Here is a 25065-nt window from a genome sequence, read left to right on the forward strand (position 1 = left end):
GTAAAATATAAAAACGACTCGTCCATGCTGCAGGTAATGACTAATGGCATGTCTTCTAAAGCTGGCCATATTCACTGAATACATGTCATCTGAACCCACTGATTTTGACAGGACAGGCTGACAATCTAATCTGTATAAGAGCATGCAAACTCTCCCCTGACAGATGTCAGAGGGGATAAGAATAAGGGCTTGTTCACACGGCCGTGGTTTGGTTCCAAATCCACATCACAATTTTTTGCAGCTCGGGTGCGGACCCATTAACTTCAATGCGGCTGCAAAAAATGCGGATAGCTCTCCGTGTGCTGTCTGCATTCGTTGCTCCGTTCCGTGGCCCCACAAAAATTATAAGTCATGTACTATTCTTGTCCGTTTTGGGGACATGAATAGGCATTTCTATAAAAGGCCGTCCGCTCCGTTCCGCAAATTGCCGAAGGCACATGGATGGCATCCCTGTTTTCCGGATCCGCAATTTGTGGACCGCAAAACACGGCACGGTCGTGTGAACAGGCCCTAAGTCAAATCGATTTCAACATATCCGATCCTTTGTGCTTGTGGAGATAAGCTACTGCAAGACATTTCTGGCAGCGCTTCCCTCCCCCTCCTCGTTCAGGACACAAGCATACTTGGCTGAGCTGAGGATGCATGTGTATGGAGGGGCCTGAGAGATACCTGTCAGCCGAACAGTGTTTGGCCAGCCTAAGGCTTGGGATGTCATATGGAAGACAACGAAAATACTATATACCAGGACATGGTAGAGATGTATTAAGACTGGCATTTTTTATGCCAGTCTTAATATTAAACTTTACTGGCATGTGATCTGTCAGAATTATTAAAAGATTATAATTCTGGCACAATATTGGGATTTCTGTGCGCCAGAAAGAGAAATCTACACCAGCAAGGGAGCTGGGGCAGATCGCTGGTCTTATGTGCGCCATTCTTTTGGCGCTGATGTCGTTAATTGAGTTGGGCCTCCTCCGTCTGCCCACACCCGCCCTAGCATTTGGTAGACAAGAGCGATACATTTCCACCTATATGTTTCCCTGCTGTAATTGAATTTATTTTCAATATTGTAAAATACAGAAATGAGAGAGAACAATAAATTCATATTTCGGGCAGCAGGGACACTAGGCAACATAGGTTCTTTGTAATACATCCGGGCTTGTCGACAGCTTGTTTTTAACATTCTCTGAAAGTCAGATTAGCCTTATTTTATTAGCATTTAAAGACTACAGTCTCTTTCCTAGTGCAGACACCCCGACGTATGTACACTGGGGACACTTATTAATAGTGGCCATACATGAGACCAACGTTGTCCGGAATGGCTGATTTTGGCCAATGCTGAAGACTCTTATCGGCTGTTGTTGGATGAAACTGCATGTTTATGCCATGAATTTGGCCGAACAGTTATCATTGTGCTCAAGGATAGAGATGGCCTTGCGGTTCGCCTGGTGGTCGTTTTGCGGCGAACTTTGCGTGTTCGTGATTCACCGAACATGCGAACATATGGCAATATTCACGCCCGCCATATTCTTTTACCTTATGAAAAACTTTGACCCATGACACATCCACCAGGTGGTACAGGACAGCCAATTGAGACGTTTCAGCACATGGACATACCCCCTACCTTATAAATAAACCTGATCTGGCCGCCATTTTACATTCAGTGTTTTGCCGTTGTAGGGAGAGGTTGCTGTGTGGAGCAGGGACAGGCTGTTAGGGACACCAAACGCTAGCTAATAGGGCCACAAAAGTCATTTTAAGCACTAGTATAGGTGTGCTATCGATAGGTGTAATACACAGAGGGGTGCAATATACTTATAATATACTTTTATAATGAGTCAAAAACACATAGATCTATATAGTGATCACCTGGAAGTCAGGGGGCTAGGGGCTTACTAGGGCCATTTTTATATAGGGTAAGGTTCCGGACGGGGTCGCTTTTATCAGGGCGGGTGGTCTGTGGTTAGGCTATCAGGGCCAGAATAGCAGCCCCCTGTAGGGCAATATCAGGGACAGTTCTTTGCCCACCCTGTCCTTCAATACCACATCATCATCTAGCCCAGGGATAGATGTTTTTTGCTTTCCCTCCGGGATTCATGGATGTGCACTGGAACCCTCCGGATTGTGGTAGGACATATGGTTTCTGATTTAGTGCCGCCGAGCACTTGTTATTGCCTACCACATCTATGCTTTTTGGTTAACTTTAATAATTTAATTTATTTTCATTTTGAGGGATATCTTTTCCATTCACACGTCCGCAAAATGGGTCCGCATCCGGTCCACAATTTTGAGGAACGGGTGCAGACCCATTCATTTTTAATGGGGCCGGAATGTGCTGTCCGCATCCGCATTTGCGGATCCACATCCGTATTTGCAGATCCGCACTTCCGCATCTGTGCTTCCGTTTCCGCAAAAAAATAGAACATGTCCTATTCTTGTCCGCAATTACAGACAAGATTAGGCATTTTCTATTATAGTGCCGGCGATGTGCGGTCCACAAATTGCGGAATGCACATTGCCAGTGTCCGTGTTTTGTGGATCCGCAAAACACTTACGGACGTGAGAATGGACCCTCACAGTAAAATTATTAAACGTTACGTTTTATCTTCATGTACACTCACCTAAAGAATTATTAGGAACACCTGTTCTATTTCTCATTAATGCAATTATCTAGTCAACCAATCACATGGCAGTTGCTTCAATGCATTTAGGGGGGTGCTCCTGGTCAAGACAATCTCCTGAACTCCAAACTGAATGTCAGAATGGGAAAGAAAGGTGATTTAAGCAATTTTGAGCGTGGCATGGTTGTTGGTGCCAGACGGGCCGGTCTGAGTATTTCACAATCTGCTCAGTTACTGGGATTTTCACGCACAACCATTTCTAGGGTTTACAAAGAATGGTGTGAAAAGGGAAAAACATCCAGTATGCGGCAGTCCTGTGGGCAAAAATGCCTTGTGGATGCTAGAGGTCAGAGGAGAATGGGCCGACTGATTCAAGCTGATAGAAGAGCAACATTGACTGAAATAACCACTCGTTACAACCGAGGTATGCAGCAAAGCATTTGTGAAGCCACAACACGCACAACCTTGAGGCGGATGGGCTACAACAGCAGAAGACCCCACCGGGTACCACTCATCTCCACTACAAATAGGAAAAAGAGGCTACAATTTGCACGAGCTCACCAAAATTGGACTGTTGAAGACTGGAAAAATGTTGCCTGGTCTGATGAGTCTCGATTTCTGTTGAGACATTCAAATGGTAGAGTCCGAATTTGGCGTAAGCAGAATGAGAACATGTATCCATCCTCTGATGGCTACTTCCAGCAGGATAATGCACCATGTCACAAAGCTCGAATCATTTCAAATTGGTTTCTTGAACATGACAATGAGTTCACTGTACTAAAATGGCCCCACAGTCACCAGATCTCAACCCAATAGAGCATCTTTGGGATGTGGTGGAACGGGAGCTTCGTGCCCTGGATGTGCATCCCTCAAATCTCCATCAACTGCAAGATGCTATCCTATCAATATGGGCCATCATTTCTAAAGAATGCTATCAGCACCTTGTTGAATCAATGCCACGTAGAATTAAGGCAGTTCTGAAGGCAAAAGGGGGTCCAACACCATATTAGTATGGTGTTCCTAATAATTCTTTAGGTGAGTGTATATACTAATGGATTGCCTTCCTTGTACAATATTATAATATACTTTCTATGTTAGAAAGTATATTATAGTGCATTTGTATTGTGCGGCAGTTGTGTGCGGTTCTGCTGCGATACTGCAGGTATATAGAGGGACAAGCGTTATTGGAACAAATAATTTATACTGGTGAAATATAACAAAAAAACTGATTGAAGCGGGGTGTTATATACCAATATGCTTTCTTTATAGTGCATTTGGGTACTGTATAGTGCATTTGAGCATGCGCGTACGCAAAAATTATATTGCCGATATTTCGCATTGAAAAAAATAATGAATGGAGATCGCAAATTCAAATAATACATCTGGTATGTCACTGTCCATGTTGTGAGGAGGGCCCGGGCAGCCCCCTGGGCATCGGCCCACCGTGAAATTTCCCTGTACGGTGTATGGCCAATCTGCCCCTGGCTGGTGAGATCGTTCATATGAACCATGCCATGGATGACTGATTGGATGCTATTGGGTCAGTCATTGTCTCAAGTGTATGCCAGGCTTTAGCTTACTGAGAAAAGCATACGGTACATATTAACTAGTTTTCCATCTAAACTAAATTATGCTAGGCATTACTCTAGGTAAAGATCCAGTTTTCAAAATCGAGTGGCGAAGACAGAATGACTTGTTGGCAACCCACTCACTTCTGGTACCCAGGGCACAGGTCCTGCCAGCCCCTGTAACTATTCAGTATTTGAAGAATGTTTCTATGAAAAAATGTTCATCTTAGATAAAATCTTGAACAAATCCATCTACATGGCATTAGTTCCCGTCATGTCCAGTGATAGTGCCATAAAGGGTCATGGTTGCCCTCTTAGTTGATTACTTGTATTTGCCCTAGGTTCCTCTTAGTTCTTTTCTCTAATTCTTTGATGGCTGATATTTTGTGGATGAGGTTATATCCTACAAAAAATGAAATTATCACAATCTTATGGTCTGTACTGTTTGTCCTTTATTTGAGCTGCTAATGTCATTGGGACCTATAGAGGCACAAAGCCATGATCTGTAATCAAGACAGATTCTGCAAATAATGAGAAAGGAAGCATCTGAGGAGGTGGCTGGCAGGAAGAGCACACACTGGCCTTTCCAATCGCTGCTGCTAATATGACATTAACTAACAGAAGGTCATGATGTTACCGTAAACTCCTTTTTCTGCTGTTATTTGTAGTGCTGAATGAGCCAAAGAACAGCTTGACGTCATTGAGTGCAATGAAGAAAACACTGAGTACATTCAGTGTACTGACGTAGCCAAAATGACAATTATTATAACCTATTTAACTGCGTGAGTCCCAGAGTACAGCATGCACATGTACAGGTCATATAGATTGGTCCTACACAGTGCTGATAGGAATAAGTAATGCAAGTAGCGGATGCTGGCTTTTCCAGATGTTTGTAGAAAATGGTATATAGAGGCGTAAGGGTGTGGAGCAATGTTTATTAATGCTGTTGAATATAATTAGTATTTGTGGTCGGGGCTATGTGTGAAAGAACCTACCCCCTAATGTATGCCCCAACAGAACTAGCGGCTTGAGTTGTGCCATAACCGCTTCCGTCGAGAGTACACCTGAAAGAGGGCATACCCTGTAGGAGAGTGAAAGGAAAAGGGCGGGCTGGGAGGGGAACACTGCTGCCGTCCGTCCCCTCTGGAGAAAGGTGCGTGCCAGATATAGGGCAGGGCGCCCCTCCCACAAATACAGGCCAATTAATCGGCCTTAACACTTGTGGTCGGGGCTATGTGTGAAAGAACCTACCCCCTAATGTATGCCCCAACAGAACTAGCGGCTTGAGTTGTGCCATAGCCGCTTCCGTCGAGAGTACACCTGAAAGAGGCCAAAAACCCAGCATGAAAATACAAAGCGTGTTCATTGACGTATTACAACGCCAAATTCTGAAAGGCACAAGAAATCTCGCTAACGGGGCTCGGAACATAACGGCTGTAACAAGACGAGCGCCACCGGCCCAACTTACGGATAATGTGTGCTGGCACCTGATTCCTGAAGCGGCCGAGGCTGCCCCAATCCTGAACGAATGCCCTGACACCGTGAGGGGGTCAAAACCTAGATTGACCGCCAGTATACGCGCATGCGCTATGAACTGGGAGGTGGACAACGCTGCTGTCCCGAAGGGTAACAGTGGGGTGTTAGTGCTGCGACCGGCCAGTGCCCCTGACAATCCCTGCAGGACGTGGACCGGACCCCATTTGTGAGACGTGGGGGAAGAATTTGACCTGGGTAGGGGGACCTGACTGGGAGGTCTTGGTCATTTAGACCACAGTACGGCCTGTCCAATGGTTACCCTAAACATGCGCTGCTGCCACCACGGGATACAGGTCCCTAGCCTCCGTTGACTGGAAATTCCCGTGGCCTCCCAAAACTCCTCCGGCCACGCCCCATTCAGCCAATGGGGGCCAAAAATAGCAGCGAAACCAGTGCTGACCCCGCTGTTGGAGAATATGACGGGGGAGTTGTGGGAGACCGCCGGGACAAACATGGACACGCCATTCCCATGACTCAAGAAGTGGTCCCACATGCTCAAATCCGCTTGCGCTTGACTGTCCAGGAACACTGGACTGTCCTGACAGGGAATAACTGAGACATGTCTGGATGATAGCTATGACAGTGGGAATAACTGAGACACGGCTGGATGATAGCTATGACAGTGGGAATAACTGAGACACGGCTGGATGATAGCTACGACAGTGGGAATAACTGAGACACGGCTGGATGATAGCTATGACAGTGGGGATAACTGAGACACGGCTGGATGATAGCTATGACAGTGGGGATAACTGAGACACGGCTGGATGATAGCTATGACAGTGGGAATAACTGAGACACGGCTGGATGATAGCTATGACAGTGGGAATAACTGAGACACGGCTGGATGATAGCTATGGCAGTGGGAATAACTGAGACACGGCTGGATGATAACTTTGACAGTGGGAATAACTGAGACACGGCTGGATGATAGCTATGACAGTGGGAATAACTGAGACACGGCTGGATGATAGCTATGACAGTGGGAATAACTGAGACACGGCTGGATGATAACTATGACAGTGGGAATAACTGAGACACGGCTGGATGATAGCTATGACAGTGGGAATAACTGAGAGACGGCTGGATGATAGCTATGGCAGTGGGAATAACTGAGACATGGCTGGATGATAGCTATGACAGTGGGAGTGGTAACAATCTGGCTACGAAAACCTACCCTGAGGAATGACGCGCATCGCAAAATTTACATGCCTAACAACGACTGCAGTTCCACCTTGGTGGTGACCCTACCAGTGACGAAACTGTGAACGACTGCGCGGACCCTAACCAACTTGTCTTCCGGCAACCTAGCTGACATGCTCTCTGTGACTGTAAAGCAAGCAAAAAGACGGACCGTCACTACCACTGTTTAGCAACAATTTGACTACCACCCGTGCCTAGACACCACCACCGCCACTGCAGAAACCATCATGTAAAGGTAACTGACCCTTGTGACCACCTGACAGCTGAGGTACGGAGAAAGAGGAGACGTGTGACAGTGGAAAATAAATTGGAGACAAAGAAGGAGGACCTTACCGGAAACAGGACACGATGCTGATATGAGAAGAACACAAGGAACCAACCGTGGAAATAGACCTATCCGCATGAATTAAGCAGAATAATTTTTTTTTTTTTTTTTTTAACAACGCTTGCGCCTGCGTTCAGGTGGCCCGAAGCTGGGTGACGAGACACGATTGTCAGATTGCCGGGGTTCTCGCGGAGTTGGCTGAACGGCTGACGTGCATATGCCAAAAATAAAAACACAGCTATCTATGTAGCAAGCAAATTGCGACAATTGTATGAAGACAGGCAAATGAGAAACCTGCCCATCTGAAACAGAACAATGAAATAAAATGCCATACAATGTGAAGGGTCTGGCGTGCCCCTGCTGGCCTACGTCTAGGGGCGTCTGTTACTGGGGGTACTACCCCCAACAACTCATCACCCTCACGCTGTATGGCATTAACCCCCTACCTAACTGACAGCACGGCGGCCCGTGCCAGACTTTGCCCCCCATATAACAGTCATGGTGATTATACAAAATTCGTCTTGACAGAAAAGTTAAAAACAGCTAGGCTGTGATTAATCAGGCAGATTGAAACTCCGCCCTCAAACTAGCCTTCTCATTGACATTCCCCCCCCTCCCCCAGTCCTTACTCCCTTACAAGCCTCCCCCAATGCAGAAAGATAGAGCCTAATGCGAGTAGCCCCAGCAAATATACGAACGGAGTCCCGCTGACTCCTGCTACCTGCGTGCAAGTCACGTGGGAGCGGGGCGTGCTGTCAGACTGCCGTTCCGGTGTGGGGATGTCCCTCTCATACCTTAGAGGGACCGACCCCACCGACCGGACTAAGGAGCCGACACTGCGCTGCGGCAGCAGCTACTCACGCGCCGCACGAGGAGGAACAGGACGCCGGACTGCAGGAGGAAGCGCCGACCGGAAGTGACGCTCTGTCGCCTAGGAGATGCTGACGCCGCCGGCTGTAACAAGAACACTGCTGCCGTCCGTCCCCTCTGGAGAAAGGTGCGTGCCAGATATAGGGCAGGGCGCCCCTCCCACAAATGCAGGCCAATTAATCGGCCTTAACACTTGTCTGCTATAATTCGCTTGGTCAGTAGATAGCAACAAAGGATAAGATATAGTCTCACTGAAGCTGTTTAGCAAAGAAAAGTTATATTCATTTTTATCTTTCAAAGTTCAAATAATGCTAATTTAGGGGCTTAGTAGGACCTTCATAAGGGCGATAGTGAACTGTAAATGCAGGTTTGAGGCTGCACTTAGAAAATCACCTGCTGCATCAAGGAGTTCCAGGTTAGAGCAGGAAGTGACCAGACGGAGTCTGCCGGGTGAATGCTGAGGACGTCAGGAGAGAACCTCTAGGGAGCGTGGAAGAGGATTTATGGCTCACAGTGGAGCCTCGTAATTGCAGCTAGGGAAGATTCACCGCAACGTATCTGGGAAACACGTGGCAGTACGGTCCAGTTCTGGAGTGGACCAGTGGATCAGGAAAAAGCACCAAGAGACTGCCAAGAACTGTATGTGCGGTTTTGCCGCGTCACATCGCACCACATGTTACCAGTGACATTTTGGATATACCAGAAAGCTACAAGAGACATACTCCACTTTCCTTTGGATTACAAATAGTATTGCGCAATACTTAAGGTGCACCCCAACGAGAAGATCGCTCAGGAACATTCAGGCACAGCTACGCTGCTGTATGGACTATTCATGCTCTGTTTTCAATCTGTTTTATATATGCTCAGCTAGTTGTTCATTAAGTTTGTTCAGTAAACGTAACTGCTGCGAACGAACTATTGTTTGTGTCTGTGTGGCATCATGTACCCTCTGTATCTGTGGGCCCAGCCCTCGGTTTTCCTTCAGTGGTTTTATTGTAAATTGGTCATGAATCCAGTTGAATCCATTTCAGCCTGGGAGATAGTGGTTGTAGTTCAAGGATACTGTTAACAGTAATCACAATAAAATCCCTGACCCTGTTACCTAATCTCACATCTCTAGAGACATTTTCATTAATATGTGATCTTGAAAAAAAAAAAAACATTTTTTTTTTTTTTAAATGCATTCCTGGAACCAATTTGCTTGATTCAATGCATCTAAATATAAAAAATTAGAAAAAAAAACTACAATTGTCTGAAATTGGAAAAAGCGTCCAGCAGCATCATCTTTGGTGTACTGGGACCACTGTAGCTTCACTAATGGCAATACACAGTGGGGCAGATTTATCATGCCTTCACTCCAGAATTCTGGCTTCAAAAAGTCTCAAAATAGGGCTTTTGCGACTTTTTGCACACGGGCGAGTATTCCGCGCGGGTGCAATGCTTGAGTTGAACGCATTGCACCCGCACTGAATCCTGATCCATTCATTTCTATGGGGCTGTGCACGTGAGCGGTGATTTTCACGCATCACTTGTACGTTGCGTGAAAATCACAGCATGCTCTATATTCTGCGTTTTTCACGCAACGCAGGCCCCATAGAAGTGAATGGATGCGGATGCAGGCCCCATAGAAGCAAGTGCGGATGCGGTGCGATTTTCACGCATGGTTGCTAGGTGACGATCGGGATGGGGACCCGATCTGTATTATTTTCCCTTATAACATGGTTATAAGGGAAAATAATAGCATTCTGAATACAGAATGCAAAGTAAAATAGTGATGGAGGGGTTAAAAAAATAAATAAAATTAACTCACCGAGTCCACTTGATTGCGTAGTTGCGGATCTCTGTCTTCTTCTGTAATGTTGAGCTGCCGGGTAAGGACCTGTGGTGTCGCCACATCACATTATCCAATCACATGGTCCCTCACCATGGTGATGAACCATGTGATTGGACCATGTGATGAGCACAGTGACGTCATCAAAGGTCCTATTCCTGTGCACAGCAAAGAAGAAGACAGAAGAGATGCCGGCTGCGCGATCAAGTGGATTAACAATTTTTGCTATTAATTTTTTTTTTTTTTTTTTTAACCCCTCCAGCCCTATTGTACTATGCATTCTGTATTAAGAATGCTATTAGTTTCCCTTATAACCATGATGTCACTATGGTGGGTTATTTGAACCCGGCTCAAGTGGCAGGATGCCACCTGATTATTAAGGAGGTCATAAGCATCCCTGCTTTTTGTGTTTATGGATCAGAGCTCTGCTTATCCAACTCTGACACCTCAACTCTGCCATAGCACTCTTCTGCATTAATTCTGCTATCTCCACTAAGCCACCCAAATTCTATATTTTAAACACTAAATAAACTCTCTTCCTGAACTTACTGAACACCTCTGCATCAGCTCTGCTGCATCATCAGCTTTGCTACATTATCAGCTTTGCTACATCATTAGCTCTGTCACATCATTGGAACTGCTATTCCATCGGTTCTGAAAACTAATTAGCTCTGCTACACCATTGACTCCGCTACATCACTCTCTAGCATCTACTCTCCAATTCTGCTGCCCCTTTTCCCCGGTCACCTATCCATGCTGCTAGAGTCCTGCTATTCTGGACCAGAGGCTTAGCAGATCCAAATCACCAAGTGTCAAAATACGGGCTTGTTCACATGACCGTGCTGTTTTTTGCGGTCCACCCGTGCGCCTGTGTGCCTTCCACAATTTGTGGAACGGAACAGGAGGCCCATTATAGAAATGCCTATTCTTGTCCACAAAACGGACAAGAATAGGACAGGACTCATAATTTTTGCAGGGCCACAGAACATAGCAACGGATGCGGACAGCACGTATACGGAACGCAAAATACGTTCGCGTGAACAAGCCCTAACAATGTAGCAGACTGCAGAATGCCGTTCATTAGCAAATCTGTCAGACTGGCTGTTTGACGACTTGGTCTCCAGTATCTTTTTTTCTGCTTCTGAATGATCTTCTCAGCCGAGTTGAAGGTATTCTTAACCTTTATGTGATCTGGGCCCCAAGGTGCTAATTTGAGGAGCAGGAATGCTGCCCACAAAGCCTTCCCAGTTACACATTAGTGACAGCTATAGCGAAAAAGAGGGGGGCACAGTTCCTGTCTGAGACAACTGCACAAGATAAAGAGTCCACTGGTGCAGTAGAAGGTAGGGGTAAGTGAACCTGTAATTCGCTGAACCGAACCTATTTCACCATATGTTTCTATGGTAATTTAAGTTTGGTTTAGAAAAACCAAGGGTATTATAGCCTTAACATAGATGCTAAAATAACTGTCTGATTGGCTGCAGTGGTCACGTGAGATTGATTGCAAAGTCATCGCTGCAGTACAGCAACAGAGATCGTCAGGACCACTAGAGTGGCAGGGATTTATAGATTGGTAGGACCACTAGAGTGGCAGGGATTTATAGATTGGTAGGACCACTAGAGTGGCATCACAGGAGTGGCGGGGATTTATAAATCGACAGGACCACCAGGGTGGCAGCACAGGAGTGGCGGGGATTTATAAATCGACAGGACCACCAGGGTGGCAGCACAGGAGTGGCGGGGATTTATAAATCAACAGGACTACCAGGGTGGCAGCACAGGAGTGCAGGGATTTATTAATCGAAAGGACCACCAGGGTGGCAGCACAGGAGTGGCAGGGATTTATAAATCGACAGGACCACCAGGGTGGCAGCACAGGAGTGGCGGGGATTTATAAATCGACATGACCACCAGGGTGGCAGCACAGGAGTGGCGGGGATTTATGAATCAACAGGACCACCAGGGTGGCAGCACAGGAGTGGCGGGGATTTATTAATCGACAGGACCACCAGGGTGGCAGCACAGGAGTGGCGGGGGATTTATAAATCGACAGGACCACCAGGGTGGCAGCACAGGAGTGGCGGGGATTTATAAATCGACAAGACCACCAGGGTGGCAGCACAGGAGTGGCGGGGATTTATAAATCGACATGACCACCAGGGTGGCAGCACAGGAGTGGCGGGGATTTATAAATCAACAGGACCACCAGGGTGTCAGCACAGGAGTGGCGGGGATTTATAAATCGACAGGACCACCAGGGTGGCAGCACAGGGGTGGCGGGGGATTTATAAATCGACAGGACCACCAGGGTGGCAGCACAGGAGTGGCGGGGATTTATAAATCGACAAGACCACCAGGGTGGCAGCACAGGAGAGACTGTGGATTTAAAAGCTGACTAATAAGTATTTAGTTATTTCATTACATACTCTGAAATCAGGAACTGTTTTAAATGTCCCGGACAATACCATTTCACAGCATTTTTCATCTTTTTAATATGAGCTAGAAGAACAGATTGGTGATTACAGAAAGCCCTGGCTCTTCTTAGCTGGGATACACTCTTATAAATGTACAGGAGTATATTTACTTTATAGGAAGCACTTCCAGTAATGGATTCATTATTTGTTCTCTTACTAAAGGCATTAAGCCACACACTATGTTCCTGGTAATGGATATGAAACTTGATATCGCTTAATACATTACTTAATTTTTAATACACTGCTTTGATCTGTCTGGATGTTCAACTTTACATAATTAATTGCCATCACTGAATATAGTAACAGCAACATATAAGTGATACAGAATGAGTGAGGGAAAAACTGATGGTTTTGCATGCAAGTAGAATCAGTTTTGTCTGAGATTGCATTCAGTGTTTCAGTTTTTTCCGCATGGGCGCAATCACTTTTTAAATGCGCTTTTCACGCGTGTAAATAAAAGCTAAAGAATAAGAAACTCATACGTAGTAACCTAGACCTGGGGGTGCTACAATTGTATATAGTGTGTATTATACTATATTGTTATGTATTTTTGTATGTTAATGTCCGTAATTACCAGCAAGGAATGGTTGGCAATGGTTTGCAAGGAACAGAGCTCACTGTGTTCCTTCCTTCTTGGTAGCAGTGGGCTGGTCCTGTTTCCTGCCAAGACAGAGAGGAAAGGAAGCACACTGCAGAGCTCCTGCTCCTAAAGAGATTCTCCAGTGATGAATCCTTGAGAAGACAGACAGTGGAGTAACACAGGCTGAAAAAAGACATGTGTCCATCCAGTTCAACCTGATATCTTGCAAGTTGATCCAAAGGAACAGCTACATCCAGCAGGGAGGGTTTAAGGCTAAGACACCCATGACTCAGACTACCACTAGGCCAGTACAATACTAGTGCTAAACTGCAGCCAAGCCTCTGCCTCCATATTCCTTATCACTGCCAGAAAATGACACTTAAAATCTGTTGCTATTGAATATATTTAAAGTTCTACGTTGAACTCGGGAAAAGAGACTTTTAGACGTTAAATACTGGCCACATTCTTAAGTAATACATTTTCACTGCACCGATCCCCAGGCAGCCATGGCCTGATGGAGTACACCATGAGACAACACTTCATCAGGGTCACTATCACTCCCATCCTCTGCACTGGATCCTCCAGGGCTCGCTGCACACATTTTCCTTTAAAGAGGTTGCCGGGCTACAGATATTGTCCTCAGGACAGGTCATCAATATCAGATCAGTGTAGGTTTAACCCCTGACACCACCGCCGATCTCCTTTGTAGCAGTAGTGCAGTGTAAATACAGCCATTTGTCCTATTCACTGTTATGGAAGTTTCATAAATAGTCAAGCGGGTGATTTGCCTATTCTCAGAAGTCCCATAGCAGTGAATGGAGGGCACACTGCACATGCATGGCTACCTCTCCAGAGACTGCTATAGGACTACTGGAACTATCTGAGCCGGCTATTTTCAGAACTCCCATAGCGGTAAACAAAGGGTGACCACCCTTGCGCTGTGCTTTCTCCTTCACTTCAGGGGGCCCATTCTGGAGATAGGAGGAAGTCTTAGAGGTGGGACATGCACCTATCTATTGATGGAATATCCTAGCGAAAGGGCTTTGCCACTTTTTGGGCTTACTTCTGCAAACATTTTGCCACTTTTTGCATTTTTACACCACTGCAGTTTTGAAAAGATTTATCAGTGTGACTGAATATTTCCTTCATGATAAATTTCCCCTCATGACTGTCCCCAGTTGCTCCTGAGATTTGTGCTAAAATCACTGAATAATCTTCAGCATCTTAAAAAGAGAACTGAAATAAAACAGTATGTGTTTTCAACATCAATCTCCTCTGTATAAAAGAGTTTACTGGAGACTGATAGCTTTTCTATGTACATAAATATTAATCACGCAGATGCACAGAGATAAAAGGAGCCAAGGTTATGGAAGGATAAGGAGATTCACAAGGGCAATCCATCCTACATCATTCTGCCAGCGTGGCTGCTATTTATTGTTTAGATCACAATTTTCTGTTCAAAATAAATTGACAAGGAGAATTTAAGAGACCTTGAATTTTAGTGGATCGTTAAAATATTGCTGAGTATTCAAAAACATGCAGAGGTTATCTTATTTCTTATTGTCATTCAGATCCATAGTACCGCTGCTGTACTCTTTACAGAATATTTCCGATTATGTACATGGCATGAAATTACATCTTACAAGATTGAAAAATATCAATAACCTTTATACAGTATGCAGATGTCCTTGACATACAGTGAGGAACAGAAGTATTTAAACACCCTGCGATTTTGAAAGTTCTCCCACTTAAAAATTATGGAGGGGTCTGAAATTCACATTGTAGGTGCATTCCCACTCTGAGAGACAGAATTTTTTTTTAAAAATCAGGAAATCACATTGTATGATCTTTAAAGAATTTATTTGTCTTGCACTGCTGAGTAGCACCTGTCTGAGCTTTTTTAAGACATCTGTACACCCCACAGTCAGTCAGACGCCAACTACTACCATGGGCAAGACCAAAGAGCTGTCAAAAGACACCAGAGACAAAATTGTGGACCTCCACAAGGCTGGAAAGGGCTACGGGGCAATTGCCAAGCAGCTTGTTGAAAATATATTAACTGTTGGAACAATTGTTAGAAAATGGAAGAAGCTAAAGACGACTGTCAGTGTCCCTCAGACTGGAGCTCCATGCAAGATCTCACCTTGTGGGGTATCACTGATGATAAGAAAGGTGAGGAATCAGCCCAGAACTACAAGGGAGGAGCTGGTCAATTACATGAAGAGAGCTGGGACCACAGTTTTCAAAGGTCACTGTCGGTAGAACACTACACCGTCATGGTTTCAAATCGTGCATTGCACGGAAGGTTCCCCTGCTCAAGTCATCACATGTCCAGGCCGTCTGAAGTTTGCCAATAACCATCTGGATGATTCAGAGGAGGCATGGGAGAAAGTCATGTGGTCAGATGAGACCAAAGTAGAACCTTTTGGTCTAAACTTCACTCGTCGTATTTGGAGGAAAAAGAAGGACGAGTTGCATCCCAAGAACACCATCCCTACTGTGAGGCATGGGGGTGGTAACATCATGCTTTGGGGGTGCTTTTCTGCAAATGGGACAGAATGACTACACTGTATTAAGGAGAGGATGAATGGAGCCAATTATTGTGAGATTTTGAGCAACAGCCTCCTTCCCTTAGTCAGAGCATTGAAGATGGGTCATGGCTGGGTCTTCCAACATGACAACGACCCAAAGCTCACAGCCAGGATAACCAAGGAGTGTCTCTTTAAGAAGCATATCAAGGTTCTGGAGTGGCCTAGCCAGTCTCCAGACCTAAATCCAATAGAACATCTTTGGAGGGAGCTGAAACTCTGTGTTGCTCAGCGACAGCCCCGAAACCTGACAGATCTAGAGGAGATCTGTGTGGAGGAATGGGCCAAAATCCATGTTGCAAACCTGGTCAAGAACTACAGGAAATGTTTGACCTCTGTAATTGCAAACAAAGGCTTCTGTACCAAATATTAACACTGATTTTCTCAGGTGTTCAAATACTTATGTTCAGCAGTGCAAGACAAATAAATTCTTTAAAAATCATACAATGTGATTTCCTGATTTATTTTATTTTTAAATCTGTTTAAGAGTGGGACTGCACCTACAATGTAAATTTCAGACCCCTCCATTATTTCTAAGTGAGAGAACTTGCAAAATCGCAGGGAGTTCAAATACTTCTGTTCCTCACTGTATCCATTACTTATTTGTATTTGGTACTTATAAGTGTCTCCAGAAAGGCAATCTTAAATCATTGTATACCTACTGTGGCAATTTGCTCTGGTAGACAGGTTAGCGGACGCAGTATAGAAGCAAGGAACCAGGTTGTAAATCAAACTTCAGTGTTTTATTCACACTCAGCAAAATAGTGGTGCTTGTTCATACACAGCAGAACAAAACAATGTTCACCTGGAATCCTAGGTGTCAGTTCACACCCGGCTGCTCAGCCACAGAAAAGTTCCCTGGCAGGCTTCCAGGTGGCCTGCATGCCTGTTTGCAGTCTTCAGCACAGAGAACTCCAAAGCTTCACTGTCAGATGGAGGTAGATCCACACCACCTGATAGTGCTGACTGCCAAGACCCGGCCTGGAACGTGGGGAGAAGCCACCCACCCAGCACTTTTGACTTCTCCCAGTAAAAGCCGTCCCGGATCAGCTTTGCAGCCATACTAAACAGCTGAAGTGTCAGACTGCAATCTGCAATAATGACACTTGAGAAAAACCGTCTCTTACCTCACCGAGGCCAGGAACCTCAGTGACACATACCGACCATCAATGTCGGCCCCTTGTTCATTCCTACACTACAAGGAACATTCTGTTATCTTGTAGTTAAAGGGAATCTGTTACCAGCAGCCTCCCTATGAAACTGTTTGCATAGACACATAGTGGCTCACCTGATAAAAACACAGTTTTTCTTTTGTTTATCCGCGTCTCCGTTCCTGAGTTATAATACTTTTTCTCAATATGCAAATTAGACCATTAGTGCAACAAGGGTGTCACCGTGGCTCTTGTTGCTCCCAAGCTCCACTTCTTTCTGTGGCCAACCCCTCCCTGGCTGTTTTGTCACTGTCTGGCCCTGTCAATCAAAGCAGCCAGGGAGTGACTTGTCAGAGAAAGGAGTTTGGGTGCAACAAGAGCAATTGTGATGCCTCATTTCACCAAAGGCCTAATTTGCATATTAAGAAAAAGTATCATAGCTCAGGAATGAACCAGGAAACTAGTTTAGTACAACATCATATCATACACTAGAGATTGTTGGTGTATGTTTTCTGAATCACTTGTAGGTGACTTCTCCTTAAATAAATAAAATACTCCTAGACTCCCCTAGTTAGCATGTGCAGTTTTATTCTCTGTTAAAGGGGTTGTCCCACAGTAAATATTTAGCATTTTTCAAACCAGCACCTGGATCTGAATACTCTTGTGATTGAATGTAATTTCAATTTTCCTTATTTCTCTGTCCACCTTGCTGAGGTGGTCTCACATGCTCAGTTCCATCCTTTAGCTGCCACCAGTCCTATCGTCAGTACTGTAATCCCAGAAAACCCCATTGAGTTCAGTATTCATTATGATACAGTTGAGCCAGAATTTATGTTTTTTTCCATTAACTGAGGAAGAACATTTCCTCTTAAAGCAGGTGGTATCTTGTCCACCGCAGACATCATGGGTATGCTGCTGGACCCAGGGCCATTAGTCATTAAGCCCTTGTTCAAACAAGGCCTTGACAAATTTCTCCCCAAAAGCATCATACACTGCTGATATTGTCAAGCTATTCCAGTGTTAGACTTGATTTAGAGAAATGTGTTTGATCTCAGTTATTGCATGTAATCCTTGGAACCGTTTCCTAAAAAAGCCTTTAAAAAAACTCATCTACCAAGAGATAGCAAGCTGCCCCGGGTTCCTTGAAGCTTTAAAGGGGTTCTCCCACAAAAAATATTCTACAAATTTCGAACCAGCACCTGGATCTGAATTATTTTGTAATTGCATGTAACAAAAAATTCTGTATAGCCATTCAGTTATTCAATAAAATATATCTGCATAGCACCACCTGCTGTTTGTTCTTTTTCTTATTTCTTAGTCCTACTCACTGAGATGGCCGCACATGCTCAGTTTTATGCTTCAACTGCCTCCTGAGCTGTGATAGGGAGAGCATGGACACGCCCTCTTAGTTGCAGTAGAATAGACACTCCCCTTGAGCTGTCAGCTAGATATAAATCCAGCAGAATAATGAATGTGGAGATCTCTGGATCCATGTCAGGTACAGGGCTGGCTATAGCTTTGTTAGAAAGAGACTGTCATGTACTATATGCAGGGCCGGTGCAAGGATTTTTGCACACACAAGCGAAGCTACATTTTGGCGCCCCCCCCCCCCCCCACACAACTCGGTGGGGGTGATGTAAAAAGGAGGGCATGATATGACATGGAGGGAGGAGAAATGTGACATGGAGGGGGGAGAAATGTGACATGGAGGGGGGTGATGTGACATTTCTCCCCCTCCATGTCACATCACCCCCTGCTTTTTACATCACCCCCTTTGTGTCACATTTCTCCCCCCATGTCACATTTCTCCCCCTCCATGTCACATTTCTCCCCCTCCATGCCACATTTCTCCCCCTCCATGCCACATTTCTCCCCCCCATGTCACATTTCTCCCCCCCATGTCACATTTCCCCCCTCTATTAATGTTGTGTAAAAATAAACATTATGCTCCTCACCTGGCCCTGGTCGTCTGCAGCAGCTCCCCTTCTCTTCTGTGTGGTCCTGGTATCTTCTCTCTGTGCTCCCGACAAGACTTTGAGGACCTTTCCCACTCAGCTAATCAGTGGCTGCAGCTGTGTTATGTGTCAGACCAGTGATTGGCTCAGCACTGCCCTGACACATGACACAGCTGCGGTCACTGATTGGCAGAGTGGGAAAGGTCCTCAAACAACTTGTCAGGACTTGGGAGCCCAGAGAGAAGATATGAGGACCACCACACAGAGGAGAACAGACGCAGGAGGCCGGCGGCATGCAAGTGATTAATGAAAAAAAAAAAGTTTCATTTTTCCGCCCTCCCCCTTCTCAGCGCCCTAAGGCGGCCGCTTGGTCTGCCTTATTATAGCACCGGGCCTGACTATATGATAACAGATTTAAATTTTTTACATTAGTCCTGGGATAACCCCTTAAATAAACTAGTGAATATGAAATATTCTATATAACCGATCAGCCAACATTGTTTCTCATTGTTTTACAAATTAATTCCCTGCTCTATTTTATATGACAGTGATATAGGCTTGAGTGTATTATATATCAAAGCGAAGCTGTCGCATTGTCCATGCAGTCTGTGGCATGGTATAGAGCAGAAGGAACTGAGAAGATTGTTGTATTTTATTAATTTAAAGGGAGTCTGTTACCTCAATTTTTTTTTGAAAGTATGCATCATGCCATGTAGGGAATAGCAGGTCAGATGCATATAGGGCCTTAGCTATGTGTATAGTGTAATATCCTGCCATATCTATGGCTTGAGCAGTATAATAGAGACAGTCTACACAGCTAATCTGACAAGTGAGCCGCACAACACATGAATGTTCAGCTTATTGTGTGTGGCCAATGTGAACAACTAGTATGTTCTATGATTTTTGTTTTATATGGGTACTATACGGGCAACATGATGGCTCAGTGGTTCGCACTGGTGCCTTGCATCGCTGGGGTATTTGGTTTGAATCTGACCAAGGACAACATCTGCATGGAGTTTGTATGTTCTCCCCGTGTCTGCGTGGGTTTCCTCCAGGTATTCTGGTTTCCTCCCACACTCCAAAGACCTACTGATAGGGAACTTAGCTTGTGAGCTGCACTGGGGACAGAGTGTTGATCATGTCTGTAAAGAGCTGCAGACTATAGTAGCGCTATATAAGTGAGTAAAATAAATAAATAATAGTCATGAGAAAAAATATTGGTACTGCTTACCCAAGTAACTGACTCCTTCTTCTGGTGTAATTGTCCCATATTTTACCATCATTTTCACAAAATCAATGAGAGTTTTCATAATAGTGATCAATGTTTCCTTCTCTTTGGCATCATTTTCTGGGAAATAAAAAGGGGAAAAGTATTAAAAGGTTGCACTTAAAAGTATAAAACAAAAAAGAACCGATCTGTAAGAAATGAAAAACTTCTAGAAAGAGATATCGTAATAAGCAATGTACTATGTAATTTTATTAAATATATTATTATGAAAAGAAAATTTACAAAATGTATTTTTAATATTTACCTGAATTTAGACTTTTTATGAGTTGATAGAAATTTGGGAAATACTGAAGATCTTCAAAATTTTCTTCCGGCGGTATGTCATTCCTCCTCTCCAAAGTGGCTGCCGGAGTCCAGTCGTCATCTCCGATGTTGTTTCCTTCAGATGACTCCTTCTCCTGAGGCTTCTGTGATACAATTATGTGATGTATTTGGTAAAAACTCAAGGATATTAATTACACTAGAGTCAATGTCTTAGTTCCTGCAGATAATATCTACATAATAGTCGCTCATTTTTATAGTAACTAAATTTATGGCAGGGGCGGACTGGGCCCCATGTTGTAGGTGAGTCCAAACTGACAGAAGGTGGGGCAACACAAGTAGACAGGGCCAGAACATGTAGGCACGGACAACCAAAGTAGGCAGAGACAGCAATACCTTAGTGCAGAACAAAATACCGCCCCGCAGAATGAAATACTTCAACAAAGGAGAAAATACTGCCGCCACTACCACAGTATGAAACTGTATCATTGTCCTGAGGACAGCAATACAGTTGAATTTAGGAAGGCACCTGCTGGGCCAATGCATAAGTGCCTGATGCTACCACATAAATTAATGCTGAGAGCATCAGATCTTTGTTTTCCTGGCTGGTGTCCATGAGAAGGCCTTGGGTGGCGCCCTGGGCATCGGCCCACCGGGAAATTTCCCTGTAGGGTCTATGGCCAGTCGGTCCCTGCTTTATGGGGACTTCACAGTGTAAAGCAAGTTATTTTAAACATGGTGTCACAGCATCATTTATTTTGTCATTTTTGGTGCCAAGTTTACACTGACCCCAGGCTTGAACTGAATGCATGAATGAGTAGAAGTCGCAGCAGCTACAGCTGTTGTTCACTTTCCAGTCCCACCTTAGGACTATTAGAACACCTAGAGTGGCAGACGGCAGGGACGGACTGGCCATAGACCTTACAGGGAAATTTCCCAGTGGGCCGATGCCCAGGGCGCCGCCTGAGTCCTCCTCACGGCTGGCCAGTGGAAGTTTTGGGGATGTATTTTGTGCTGCTGGAGGCAGTATTTTGTGATGGACTGTGGCATTTGGCTCTGTTAGGGTGGTATAATTTGCAACAATATGGTATTGCTGGCCCGTGTACTTGTGTTGGTCCTGCCTTCCATCAACTTGGACCCGACTACAAAACGGAGCCACTTTTAGTATTTTTTCCAGGCCACTTTAAGTTCCCAATCTGCCCCTGGCGTATGGTATATATGCATGAGTTATCAACTTTACTAAAGTGATTTATTTCCTATTACTGAAATACTAAAATGAAATCCCATTGACAGTCTCATGTCACTATGGATGAATCATTTGACATGGGCAACCTTTCTGCAGTGCGTAGAGAACCTTTGCATCATGGCTTCTATTTATAATGGAAGCCATGACTCTGTCCTGAAACTTATAAATCTTGACTGAGTCCTTTCGACATATATGGGGTCCTTTTGGACTTTGATGAATGTGTTAAATGTTTGCAGCAAGGCATATTATACCACAATATTCCTGCTGTTAAAAGTGATAGAACCCTCAGCAGAGGCACCTAACAGATCCTAGTAATTTCTATAGGACCTTGGGAAACAGGGGCATAAAATATATGAATTATAGATTTTGCATTAGGCCCAGGAGCTTCAAATTAAACCTAAGGATGCTAAACCTTAGCAGTTTCCATCAGTCTTCAGTTCTGCCACAATCATTTTAGTTTGTATCATTAAGATCAACAGGTGACGTTTTAAAAAACTGATTGTTTTAAAGGAACTCAGCTAACTCTTAAGATCCTCCATTGCAGATTATGTCATAAATGCAGCATGACCCCATAATGGAAACCTAACAGACCTCATAGCAGTCAATTGGATCCATCAGATGCTGCTAGTGTGGTGACCATCATGTGATGGATTAAGCATTGCTGTTCTATTTCCTGTTCTGCTCCTATGATGGAGCTGGAGAACAGATTAGCACAGATGTGAACAGATTGCTGCATGAAGCAAGGCAATGCCAACAACCTTGCAACTTTCCCTGCGCAGGCTAACCCGTATTGATTTTTACTCAATCATCAGCTTAGCTTTAGATTTGGTCAGCAAGCATCTTTAGGGCTTGTTCACACTAAATCAGATTTGGTGGGTTTTTGTTATTGTGAAAATAGGACTATACTGTATACCGTCTGTTAAGAAATTCTTACCATTTGGGTTGTTTTAACTACTAGAGTCTCAGGCGAAAGGTGATGTTGCAGTAACTGCCTCCAATTTTTCAATGAAAAAAACAAAACAAAGCCTTCACACTACAATAGTCAGCATGCAAAAAAATAAACTTCTTTGATAATCTGAGAATCATAAAATAATAATACTAATAATCATAATAAACTTAAAGGTGTTGTATTAGATTCAAAAACATTGCTCTTTTCTTCCAAAAGCAGTATTACTTTTGTCCACTGGCCAAGTGTAAATTTAAATAAATTCTGTAATACAAGACATAGTCCATGGATAAGAGTGGCGCTGTTTCTAGAAGATAGCAGCCATGTCTTTCTAATCTTATCAAACCCCTTTGATTAACCTCCAGGATGGAGCCATCTAAATAGGGAAATGATCGGGAACAAACCATTTGTTCCTGATCATTGCTCGCTCGATGAAGCTGATTACTTGCACCAATTATCCCCTCCGTATGGGAATGAACGATCGCTACTACGTTCATTCATCCCCATACACATTTATTGTCAGCAGCACATCTCTTTTTTTTATGTGCTGCACAAATAGGTATCACCCGACAAAAAAACAAGCCACTTATTGGGAATGAGCATTCTGCCCATTGAAAAATGGTTTGGGGTTTCTGTTGATCGCACATAATTATTGTTAAGAATGACGTTGTAGTATTGGCTAAGACCATTGAATTTACATCGAAAATTACATCTATGTCTAGTGCCTGTTAAAGAATTGGCTGTACACTAAACAGACTCGTAGTTTGTGCTTTTGGATGATTATTTGTATTCCGAATGCCATGTCTGTTCACCGTGCTCGGTCTAATTGTTGTCTGCTAGCTCGGTTGTTTCATTCATACAATTGAATTTCTGCCCACTATCACATAGCATTACACTGAACATCTTTTATTGTGTTCTACAGTAAAGTAATTATTTCCTCAGGCTAAAGACTCCTCCATATTTCACATTTGTTATTCAGCCATGTAAAAGAATTACCATTCTTCCCTCCTGCTTCTTATCTTCACCGATGTCCGCTCTGACTGCAGGGTAATCAAGGCCCTCTGACTCCTTTTCACGGGTTTTGGCCTCATTAGCAATTATTTGCTGTAAAACAACTGCCACTTCATCTTCTAATGTGTATGCCTGGCTTTCTGTAATCTGGAAGAGAAGAGAGCGCTCATTAAACTATACTTATTTCGTTACATCATACTGCCCAATCAGTTAAACAGGAGTGTGGCCAACTTGGGGTCAAGCCAAATGGGACACTCCATGTCCATCACAGAAAGCTCCATCTCTGCCAGTGCAGTAGTATTACTCTCCCTAATAAATGGAGAATACATTGGTCACAAATATGAGATGCCAGACCTGCTACTGGTTCAGTGGTTAGCACTGGTGCCTTATAGCACAGCAGTCCTAGGTTCAAATCTGACCAAGGGCAACGTCAGCATAGAGTGTGTATGTTCTCCCTGTGTTTGGGGAGGTTTCCTCTGGTTTCCTCACACGCACCAAAGAAAAAATGTACTGATGGGTTAGTTCAAAATTCAGATTGTGAGGCCCTGTTGAGACAGTGAGTGATGATAATCTCTGTACAGCACTACAGAATGTGCTGTGTTACAGAAAACATATGAAAAATATAAATAATGTTATATACTGTGCAGAATCACACTATGGCAATTATTGTACAATAGTAGAATTTACATTAGCTATGTGTCATGTATAAATGTATAAATGTGCTATAAAATGTGCTGTAAATGTGCTTTAAAATATGGGGTAGGTTAAGTTAGTAGATAGTGTAAATGTCTAATCTCTGTTGAATTGCAGAAATATATTATGTGAACCCTATATCCACCATAAATTGTCCATGTCACGTGGGGTTCCGCCTTGTACTTCAATACAATTAAGCACAGCTTACAAAATCCTAACTTTTATCAACCGATTAGTAAAAAACAGTAGTTACAGGTCACCGTTTGGCATTTCAAGGTCCTTTTCAAGGCTTTTCTTGGAACTTGGCTCCTTAAAAGCTGTGCCATATATAGGATTCATAGAGCTTACTTTCCCTAAGGTAACAAGGACCTAGAGCTTTCAAATGTAGTTATTCTCCCCAACATGGTCCAGTTGTCTGATTGTCTACAGGACGTTTAACATCAAGTTTTTCGACATTTTCCAATAAAATCAAGTAAAGCAAACATATTGTCATTTGATCATTTGAGGAAGAAAGTGAAATACAGACTGCTAGGAGAAGTTACATAGTGCAACAAGATACTGTGTAGTTCTTTTTATACTCCATGGGCCCTCAATTTATTAAATATGTTTAAAGGGTTTGTCGAACTTCTGCAAATGGTATTTATCATGCAGACAAAGTTAATACAAGGTACTTACTTGTCTATATTGCCTCCTTTGCTGGCTGGATTCATTTTTTTAAAATTGCATTATACACTGCTTGTTTCCAGGGGTTATGATGACCACCCCGCAGTCCAGCAGCGGTGTTAATGCTTGCATACTATTGGAAAAAGCATCAGCCTCTCTGGTGGCTGGATCTGTGGGAGCGCACATATGCAGACATGCGCAGCAGTTCCCATCCCGGCCTCATATCTGCACTGCAGAGGTGGACGCAACCCCTGG

General features: G+C 44.0%; 1 protein-coding gene across 1 annotated transcript in view; it reads right to left on the reverse strand.

The window, feature by feature from the left end:
- SCG3 (secretogranin III) overlaps positions 1–25065 on the reverse strand; it is a 59313-nt gene that overhangs the window by 27775 nt on the left and 6473 nt on the right. The window contains exons 6-8 of the mRNA XM_040413969.1: positions 23440–23601; positions 20235–20397; positions 19934–20050 (exon numbers count right to left, since the gene is read on the reverse strand). Of these exons, the coding sequence (XP_040269903.1) occupies positions 19934–20050; positions 20235–20397; positions 23440–23601 (442 nt within the window). The remainder of the gene's footprint in view (positions 1–19933; positions 20051–20234; positions 20398–23439; positions 23602–25065) is intronic.

Source organism: Bufo bufo, chromosome 1 (assembly GCF_905171765.1).
Source record: "Bufo bufo chromosome 1, aBufBuf1.1, whole genome shotgun sequence".
In the NCBI taxonomy this organism is placed as follows: Eukaryota; Metazoa; Chordata; class Amphibia; order Anura; family Bufonidae; genus Bufo; species Bufo bufo.